The sequence below is a fragment of the Mizuhopecten yessoensis genome, unplaced genomic scaffold, assembly GCF_002113885.1.
Source record: "Mizuhopecten yessoensis strain PY_sf001 unplaced genomic scaffold, ASM211388v2 scaffold10831, whole genome shotgun sequence".
NCBI classification, from domain to species: Eukaryota; Metazoa; Mollusca; class Bivalvia; order Pectinida; family Pectinidae; genus Mizuhopecten; species Mizuhopecten yessoensis.
Window position 1 is genome coordinate 784,379 of NW_018408743.1, and position 10,618 is coordinate 794,996.

General features: G+C 34.9%; 1 protein-coding gene across 1 annotated transcript; it reads right to left on the reverse strand.

Moving 5' to 3' along the window:
- Positions 1 to 251: 251 nt before the first annotated feature.
- Positions 252 to 10,160, reverse strand: LOC110462809 (T-complex protein 1 subunit delta-like). Its single transcript, XM_021517001.1, has 14 exons — positions 9,922 to 10,160; positions 9,488 to 9,540; positions 8,209 to 8,298; positions 7,293 to 7,401; positions 6,927 to 7,069; positions 6,504 to 6,625; positions 6,053 to 6,188; positions 5,308 to 5,447; positions 3,198 to 3,294; positions 2,818 to 2,925; positions 2,398 to 2,528; positions 1,732 to 1,966; positions 919 to 1,032; positions 252 to 644 (listed from the first exon to the last, which is right to left on the reverse strand). Exons 1-14 carry the CDS (start codon positions 10,019 to 10,021, stop codon positions 627 to 629), a joined length of 1,596 nt encoding a protein of 531 aa, XP_021372676.1. The 5' UTR covers positions 10,022 to 10,160; the 3' UTR covers positions 252 to 626.
- Between the last annotated feature and the right edge of the window lie 458 nt (positions 10,161 to 10,618).

Genomic DNA, 10,618 nt, shown 5'->3' on the forward strand with positions numbered 1-10,618 from the left:
AACCTTGACACAAGATAGAGTCATGGACCATGCATAATGCACCATCTGTGATGATTTCAAGTCAATTCTATAGTGTGTCCCATTAAAGTAATGTACAAGGCTCAATGGGCCTGCATCGCTCACCTGGTATTAATTTCTCACTATTGTAACCTTTTAAATGCTGACAAAAGCCATGTTTATTGAAATGAACTAAAATCAAGCTAAACTAATCCTCAAGAAGCACAGGAATCATAAATGACGAAAACGTTCAGTGATATTCGAAATTATTTTTATCAAAAGGACAGGCAGCACATATAATATCACACATTTACACATAAATATGAAAATTTGATGAAAAGAACACCAAATGGCTTAATAATTAATAACATTAGCATTGAATGTTCAAATGAAGTATTTCTGCAAGATCCAATATTTTCCACATCCAATATGTCGCCTGTGCAAGTTTACACAGTGTTGCTATGCTTTGTGAGGGGAGCTCCTTCAGCGACGAGGTCAGACTTCTGAAGCTTCCTGTCCTGCACTCATACTTCACATACACACATAGAAGCTGTGGGAACCAACATCTTTCTGTCTTTGTTCAAATAGAAACCCTAAGGGAATCCTTCTCTGGTTGATGTTCGAATAATTTAACGCATACAGTTTACCTGTAATAAAAGCAGAATATATTATTTTAGGATTTTTTTTACTTCTTTATGTTTGGCATTTACATACAGCCCTATTTGATGAAAACAACAGAAACGTTTGAGGTTTGACAATAGAAAAAGAGAATACACAAAAAGAACCTTAATAGGAGTTTTGCAACAGAAACGAGAATATACAGAATACATTCTACTCTATTTAATTGAAATTTTACCGGATGTGACCTTAAAAGAAAGGTCACACAAGAAAATACTATGATGCATGTTACGTTTTACTTACAATATCATCAATTTTCATGATGCTGCAGACAGTCTCGGATGCCAGGTGAATAGCACTTGTAGACACAAGAATGGGCTGGACAACATTCTCCTCCAGGATATTGGTAATGGCTCCCTGCAGACAATTAGGAGTAGATTATAAAGAATTTGTGTTCAAAGTGTGAATTTCAAAGAACAGGTCTACATTTCAATATCAAAATGATAAACTGTTAAAATTTAACATTGTTCAGTATTAACTCCAACAATGTAAACAAGAAGACCCGTCGTAAAATCTGTAACGAGTATGACCAAAATCCAATTTAGGAATTTTTTTTTATTTCATGTTGATGAAAACAAATTTAAAAGTCTTGAGATTTCATGCAATATCTCTAAAATGATATTTATTTTAATAGTACAATTATTTCCATTCTTAATGACACATATTAAATTATTTCTCGTATCTTTTGGGAAAATAAACAAAAATAATAACTTCGTGGATCCACTTTTCATCAGTTAAAACTAATAGATCACTCACATGAAATTTTGAGAAACAAACATGTCTCATATTTGATGAAAATAAAGATAGGTGCCATATCTCAACTTAGAATTGGATCTGAACAGGAACTCTAACCAAAGTCGGTGAAGCAGAAAATATAGGTCAGTGCTCCTCAAGATGTCTTCACATATGGAGTTTGATGACTTGGACTTTCAGTTTAAAAGTAATGGAGCTAAAAATAGTCTTGTTTGAACTGTTATGGAGACACCGGGAAAGTCCAGCATTAAGTGCTCTTTTTGAGCATAAAAATTTATCTCTCAATATCTCCTAGGCCTTTACCTTGCGGACGTTAATGCCAGCAGTTTTCTCTCCGTTGGCATGCCTGTTCCTCAGCTCTGTGACTGTGGCGATTGGGTTGAGACCAGCATTTTCTGCCAGAGTAAAGGGTATCACCTCCAGGGCCTCAGCAAAAGCCCTAAAGCAGTACTGTTCCACACCAGTCAGGGAGTTGGCATGGTCCATCAGTTGGAGAGACAACTCTGTCTCTGGAGCCCCACCTCCAGCAATTAGAGCCCTGATTTAAAGAAAACAAGAATACTATCAAATGTATACTCAACATGAGGGGGGGGGGGGGGGGGGGGGGGGTGTCCCAAAAAACTGGTAATTTCAAACATGCCATTAGAGGGATGTGAAATGAGTATGTTATATAGAGTTTGTAAACATGTTACTGCTGTATTTAAGTTTTTTAAGATCTACATTTAACTCATTCACCTCTGAACACACATTTAAACGCTTCCAATTCAAAGGTTGTAATAGTTCATTATGAAATATCAGGGGTAAAAGAGCTAAATCCCTCGATTTTCTTGTAAATGATTAACTTTCAAATTTAAAATTCATATTAATTTTTGCTGACCAACAGCATCTTTTTTATCGAAACAGATTTAAACGTTGTCCTCCTTCATTTCTGAAAATCATATCATAGAAAGAAACAATAACGGTGCCTACTTCTTCTTGACAAGACAGCGGATTACACAGAGGGCATCGTGGATTGACCTATCAGCTTCCTCTAAGACCAGCTTGTTGGAGCCTCTAATTAGAACAGTGACAGTCTTTCCTTGCGTGGGAATACCTGTAGCCTGTTATAAAACCAAAATATTACAAACCAGGTTATAATTATGTAAATAGTCTACATCAAACATATTGATTAGAAACCCCTCATCAATATTAGTTTTCAAAATTAATAAGGCTCATGAAGAAATGGGACCATCCAGGAAGATAAAATGTTGAGTATAATTCATTTACTTTATATATATAATGAGAATTTTGAAGAATTCTGATAAAAGATTTAAAAATGCCTTATTTTCCTTTTTAAACATCTGTAACTTTTTCTAATAAAAATAAAAATAAGTGGCTCCCTGAACATACCTTTACAATTTTACTAGCTCCAGTTTGAATCTCTTCAAACAAATCTGCAGATCCAAGATTTTCTGGTACAAAATGATCCAGACTGGCAATAGGTCGGCATCCCAAACCCTGGAACCCAAATTCGACGTATTATGAAAAGGAAGTTTTTATCCTTTCTTGGCACAGAAATACCACTTGTTAACTTTTCTCTGCTATTAGATGGCAAAACTTGTTAAAGTGCAAACAACCACAAATCACTGAAAGTTACATTAAGACACAAAGTAGTCATTTGATAACAACATACAAATCCTGTTTTACAGACTGAAATATTTTTCATCATAAATAAATAGATGAGTTTATATTAATGTGTCTTTCCTTCACAACAAATAAATCATAACTACCTTGCAGACGAACTCGACATCGTCCCTTTCAATATCTTTGATGACCATGATCTTCATTTTGGCGAAGAAATGAAGAGCTAAATCACTAACGGCATCTCTGAAACATCAATTGATCAACTTAATGAATCTGGGCTCTAGACCGATCTCCTACTGTATAACACGAAATGTTCGTGGGTACTCTCCTTTGTGGTTTGGAGCCCTTAAGATGGTTTCGTGGTACCAACTCTCATGGATATCCTATGTTAACAAACAGTCGACACGTATATCATTCAAATTCGTTGCATTTATTTTCGTGTTATAATAACAACCACAAAAACCACAAATGTTTATACACAACGAACATTTCATGTTATAAAGTATTTAGAACTTGAGTTCGTGTGCATACATACAAGTTTTGTACAAATCACTTAAACCTTGGGCTATATTACCAGATTGGATTTGTTCTGCTAAATGAAAGATTCATATAAAAATGGGAAAATTCCAGCACCATATTGCTCAACTGTTCCAATGACAGCAGAAAAATTGACTAGAACTACCAATGAGAAGTGATTTCAATGAAACACTTGTTGGTACTTCCTTCAGTTTTATGATAGAGTAAAGAGAACTTTCTTCACAGTTCTATGATATAGTAAGAGAACTTCCCTCACAGTTTTATGATAAAGTCAGAGAACTTCCTTCACAGTTTTATGATAGAGTAAGAACTTTTTTCACAGTTTTATGATTGAGTAAGAGAACTTACTTCACAGTTTTATGATATAGTAAGAGAACTTACTTCACAGTTTTATGATATTATTAAAAGTAAGAGAAATTTCTTCACAATTTTATGAAAAAGTAAGAGAACTTTCTTCACAGTTTTATGATAAAGTAGGAGAACTTTCTTCATTTTTTTTTTTTTGTAATTTTCTTTTTATTCAAGATTTTTTGGCAATATATGGTATATTTACATTCAAACAATTCATATTATATATTCAGACCTCACACGACTCATATTTACTCTTACTTACATCAGTTGATATATTTAGACACAAGTACATGTAATGGTACCCATGTACACATATATTGCCTTTATGAGAACAGAGAGAGAGAGAGAATAGAAAAGAAGAAGGTAAAAAAATAGCAATGAAAACGGAGAAAGTCAACAGAAAGAGAAAGAAAAAGGAGAAACTAGTTTTTCGCACTGCAGCTCAACAATAAACACAGTTTTATGATAGAGTAAGAGAACTTTCTTCACAGTTTTATGATATAGTAAGAGAACTTCCCTCACAGTTTTATGATATAGTAAATAAGAGAACTTTCTTCAGTTTTATGATAGAGTAAGAGAACTTCCTTCACAGTTTTATGATATAGTAAGAGAACTTTCTTCACAGTTTTATGATATAGTAAGAGAACTTCCCTCACAGTTTTATGATATAGTAAATAAGAGAACTTTCTTCAGTTTTATGATAGAGTAAGAGAACTTCCTTCACAGTTTTATGATATAGTAAGAGAACTTTCTTCACAGTTTTATGATATAGTAAGAGAACTTCCCTCACAGTTTTATGATATAGTAAGAGAACTTCCTTCACAGTTTTATGATATAGTAAGAGAACTTTCTTCACAGTTTTATGATATAGTAAGAGAACTTTCTTCACAGTTTTATGATATAGTAAGAGAACTTCCTTCACAGTTTTATGATATAGTAAGAGAACTTCCTTCACAGTTTTATGATATAGTAAGAGAACTTCCTTCACAGTTTTATGATATAGTAAGAGAACTTCCTTCACAGTTTTATGATATAGTAAGAGAACTTCCTTCACAGTTTTATGATATAGTAAGAGAACTTCCTTCACAGTTTTTTGATGAAGAAAGAAATTTTTGTGACTAACTTGGATGTCTTAAGGCAATTAAATTAAGTTGTAGACATTCTTGCCTTATTCATATTTTTGATCCCAAAGTAACAGTGAAAATTGTGAATATAAACAAAAAGCTAAAGCATCATGTTTGTAAAGCATACAAAATGCTGACCTTGTATTCCCAACTTCACCATAAAGACCAACAAATTGAACACTGAACCTTCAGTTTCTTGCATCTGATAAGACATATTGAAATAAGAATGGATATTGAGACTTACCTCAACACGGATTTCTGGATTAGAAGAACATTACAGCCTGATTTTTTAACCTTCTTGACTATGTCTAGGATATATTGTCTTTCCTCTCTTAGTACCCTGTCCATCTGAGAGTAATCTGATACTACCACAGAATTGTCCATCTGTAAACAAAAGTTAATGGTTCAAGTTAAAACAAAACTATCAAAATTGTACCAATTTATAAACAAAGTCAACAACTTACTCCTACATTATCAAAGAAATCCCATCACATCAAACAGTAATAATTGTGAGATATTTTAGTTTTAATGTTTCGTTTTTAAAAGGGACTCTAACCAGCAATAACCAGCAATAACCAGCAGGGACTCAAAATTACATATCACCATACTGATCTTACGATATGAAGCATAATGGTTTCTAATCCAAAAAATTAATTCAAGCGTTAAGGCTAAAGAGTTTTACCATCACTAAGCAACGTTTTTCTTTGGGTATCCTTAACATGTTAATCTCATGATCAAAATGTTGTATGCAGAGCTATTTAAAAATTGTTTTTCATGATCTCTTTTGCTTTTTAGGACTCAATAATAAATAAATCTTCAGGTGTCTATGTGGCGCAGTTTCTTTAGTATTCATTTGAAAATGTGTAAACAAATGTTGAACAACCTGATGCAGGGTATGCCATTAAGACTTGCAACTGACACTAGTCTTACATACAATATCATATATTCTTCTGTTGACTATGACTTGATACCATTGTTGGGCGACTTACGTCTGTTTTTGGAGGAGATACACAGAACTGTATGATTCCAACCTTGGCCTTTTCTACTCTGTTAGGACCACCTGTACCGGCACTCTTTTGGTTGAACACTAAACCATCAATCAACTCAGTATCTTCAATAGTTCCACTGGAAAGAAAAAGTTATTACAAAATTTAAGTTTCACATCACTATGAATGTGATACCTTCTCATTGATGTGCAAGAAAACAACAGATCTACAAAAGTAAGTCACAATATTTTTGGGAACTATCTTTGTCAATCCAGTTTCAACACATGATTTTTATACATAAAGCACACCTGAAACTATATTCTCCTTTATCATTTGCCAAAATACTGTGAAAAAAGAAGGTTTTGCATGCTGGTTTCCATTATATTCATCAGGACTTGAAACCACAAGACAAACAGTAAAACAACCGTTGTTCAAGTATTGGTGCAATATTTACCCGATTTTCTTGACTACTTTAATGTCTCGGAGGTCTACATTGGTAGCTGTTTGTGGATCAATGACTTTCAACACAGCGTCTACAGCAATGGGAGACAGGATTCCAGAATACTGCGACACCACCTGTAAACCAAGTCATTTTGCTATTACATTCATGGAATCCATTAATATTCTTCTACGTATGGACATTTTTTGTCTCATCAATAATGCTTTCCATGGAGTCATTTCACATGATTTGAATCACTTAAAACACAAAAGAGCATTATGTTTTTATTGTACATAGCTCTTAATTATAAGTCAACCTCCAGGTCATTGTACGACTTCTTGTTCACCAAGTGGTTAAGACAAATTTCTCAAAAAACGATTCTGCTTACATGAAAATTGAACAGGAGTCAAAATTGAACAGTAGTTGAATTTGATTTACCTTGGAGTTGAGAGATGTAGATGCACTCTTGAGCAGAGAATCACGGTCAGATAATTCCAGTGGAGTGACTATGCTCTCCAAGATTTCTACACATTTCACTGAAGCTTTCTGGAATGCTTCCGATATACTGGTCGGGTGGATCCCTGTAATACAATTCAAGTTTCATTTAAGGCCCCTTATTTAATCAAACATTCCTAGGTTTACTTTAAATTAAATAAGAAACAACTGTGCAACAACTATCCTGAACCTTGCTTTAATTCTAATAAAATCTTGTGGCTTGTTTTACCACACAAAAAGCAATAAACACCTCCATTATAAAGTTTCATTTAACCTGATGAAACAATCTTCGATAAGAAACATGCATACCTTTGGCGAGTAGTTTTGAACATGCATCTAACAGACTGCCAGCAATGACTACAACAGTCGTGGTGCCGTCTCCAGCTTCAACGTCCTGAGCTTTGGACAGCTCCACAAGCTGGAGAAAAAAAATACATCTTTAATATTTCATCTTTCCATGTCACACGATTCAGGTACCATACTTAACTTAAAGTGACTAAAATTCTAAACCTGCTGTAATAATAGCTTCCTTACCAGACGAAATATGTATAAAACATATACTTGTACTGGTCAATACAACAGTTTTGTCATCATTCTTTAATGTTTAATAGATATGTATTATCCAATTTTATCATATGAATATTGTGCTATGAAGTGTCATAAAGCAATCATATAAATTATGTCAAGGGAGACACGTCATTGTGAAGCGGGCAGCCAAGTGCAAAATATTTGTTTCGGATCACAGTTATACAGTTTACTTTGCATTATATGATAAAAATAATCTGTCATTTGTTTCTCTTCATATCAGATTTATGATACTCGTTTTGGATTTTTCATATCTGCTCTAGATCTCTATAGGCTCGCAAACATGAAAAATCCAAAACGAGTATCATAAATCAATTATGAAGGGAAAGGAATGACAGATCCTCGATTTATTGGTTCTATAAATTTATAAACACTCGACAAAAAAAAATCTGAATGGAAATGTCAAATTTGTTAAAAAGAAAGTTTCTCCACTGCTTTTGGAATTACGAGAGGTAAAACCATAGCTAGCACAAATGCAAATTAACAGGCTCTGTCAATTTTAATAATCTATCAAATTGCCTGGAGAGGAATAATGTGCTGCTTAAATCCTAAAAGGTTAACCAAATGCTATTTGAATTAAGAACTATTAAACACAGACATAATATCAAGCCTTTCTTTTTTCAATTTTATTTGAACTTACCATTTTTGCTGCAGGATGGAGAACCATCATTTGCTTCAGGATTGTTGCTCCATCATTGGTAATTGTTACATCCCCATTTGAGGCCTGGATCTGAATACACAATAAGAAATGTATTTACAAAAGTTTAACAGAAATACTTTTATTATATGTGGTTTAAAGTATAAAATATGGCTTTCTATAACATTTTTTCAGAACATATGAAAGGACATCAAAGAAATCAATCACTGCAATGGAAAGATTCCAATCTTGAGTGAAAGGGAAGAACCTTATAAATGTGCAATATTCTCAATTCCCATTCCAAGTTTTAATGCTCATGCATTCTGTATTTCTGTAAACCCATATTGTATAATTACATCTCGGTGTAAACGAGTTAATTGTCAGGATGAGGGAAGCAACCATCTTTTGCTTGTGTCTAAAGTCAAATTTGTTATATCATATTTGCATAAACTCCAAACTGGTGTAGTTAAGATTTGGATTTTGAAAATGTGGAAAGTGGAAACCAGTACAGACAAAATGGCACATACTTTGTGACTAAATGGGGTGGTACATAGGGTAATAAATAAACAACTTGTTAATCTTTGTCTGTGTAGTGGAACTGGACTCTGTGGATCATTAGTGACCAGGTAGCGTAATTGGCAGAGCATCGGTCTTGAGAGTTTGGAGGGTCCGGGGTTCGAACCCCGGTCTTGCAGCAGGGCATTTTTCCATCCCCTTTTACAGAGGTGCCTGTGACCAACCCTTGTTTCAATTATTTGGTGTACGCTTGACAAGGAGACGCCAAAACCTGGGCTGTAAATAGTTGTGATTTCAAGGAACGAAGACTTAGAAAAAGGAACGAGGCATGTAGCGGAACTGGACTGGGCCTAATGTCGGCGACCAGGTAGCTTACTTGGTAGAGCGTCCATCTAGAGTTTGGAGGGTCTGGGGTTTGAATCCCAGCCTGGCTGTGCAATTTTTCATCTCCTGTTACATATGTATAGTGGAGGTTATTTCATAACAGATTTTCTTTTTGTTAGCACCTCAAAACTTAGCGGTACCAAATGGTGTTAAAGAGATTTTCTTGTTTATTACTATGCACTCTGGCCTCAAACAAAACATCGGTCAAAGTCTTAGTGCTCGTGCCTTAGGGAATGCTTACTGTCAAGATATGGATTTATGAATAGTTAAGACAATTGTTCATGACAATCTTAAAATGTAAATGTCATGTGGGGGAGAATATAACTAGGAGTCATGATCAAACACATGTTTCAAAACAGCAGTATCACCAACTTGGACCTACCATCTTGTCCATGCCCCTGGGGCCAAGACTTGTGCGGACGGCATCAGCAACAGCTAAAAACAAAAGGCGTTATAAATTAAAATTAACCATGCTCAACATCTTTAATTTAATATGTCGGTTTCAGTATAGATTGAAGCCAGTCAAATTCAATATTAGATACTGAAGTAGTCAGTGACATGTGGAATGACAAAAGGAATGTTCTAGCTGGTCTTCTGTTCAGGACTGAACGAGTCCGTGGGTTGAGCCCATTTTTTAATATTCTATATTTGCCCTGGATACAATTTTAAAACACAATGAGGTCATAGAAAGAACATTTTAGCTCATTTATGAAATAAAACTTTTCAATAGATCAATATTTCATTGTAGAAAGTGACAAAAAAAGCCTGTTGTTACGTTCACAACAATGTAAACAAATGCATCGTCTGTCAACCAACCCTTTGCGGCAGTGATGTTGCTGAAGCGGATTTGTGTCGGTTTTTCTTTATCTTTGTACTCTGATTTCCTTTGCCGCATCTGTTTAAGTGCCGGCGGCATGATGGATGATTTTAAAAGTTTCCTTTGGCTGTAGAAGCGACGATGTTAATGGATTTCAACAACAGGTTCCCGCATGTATCACGTTGAATATTCGAGAAGTAACCAATATGGCCGATTACAAACCGGAACACCTCGGTGTTTTTCCCAGGAGCTAGACTCGCTCAAGTCCGTACCCATTCAATCCTTTTATTGCAAATGTAGATAAGGCTACATTCGCGTTACCGGTTGAAACGGTTGAACCGGTTGAACCTGTAAAGAAAACGACAGGTACAGATTTGGACCGAGGCTGACCTCAGGAAAATTTTGTACGTGTAGATTGAGGGGTCCAGACGTACCTGGCCGAAACTAAACTGCTGAATATTGCTAGTTTGCGTTATTTCTTTCTAAAACAATGTCAAGCCACATGTAGTTTTTAAGATACGATATGTAATTTAGTGGACGCGTGAGAGAAGGGCATAATATTCTTGATACATTGTTTTTTATTCTCCGAAACTGTGCATTTTTAGCTCTGCTTATAGAACGGTCCAAGTGTGTTCGTTTATCGTGGAAAATTTCTGCGCCACACGTACCGTTTCAACCGGTAACGCGAATGTAGCC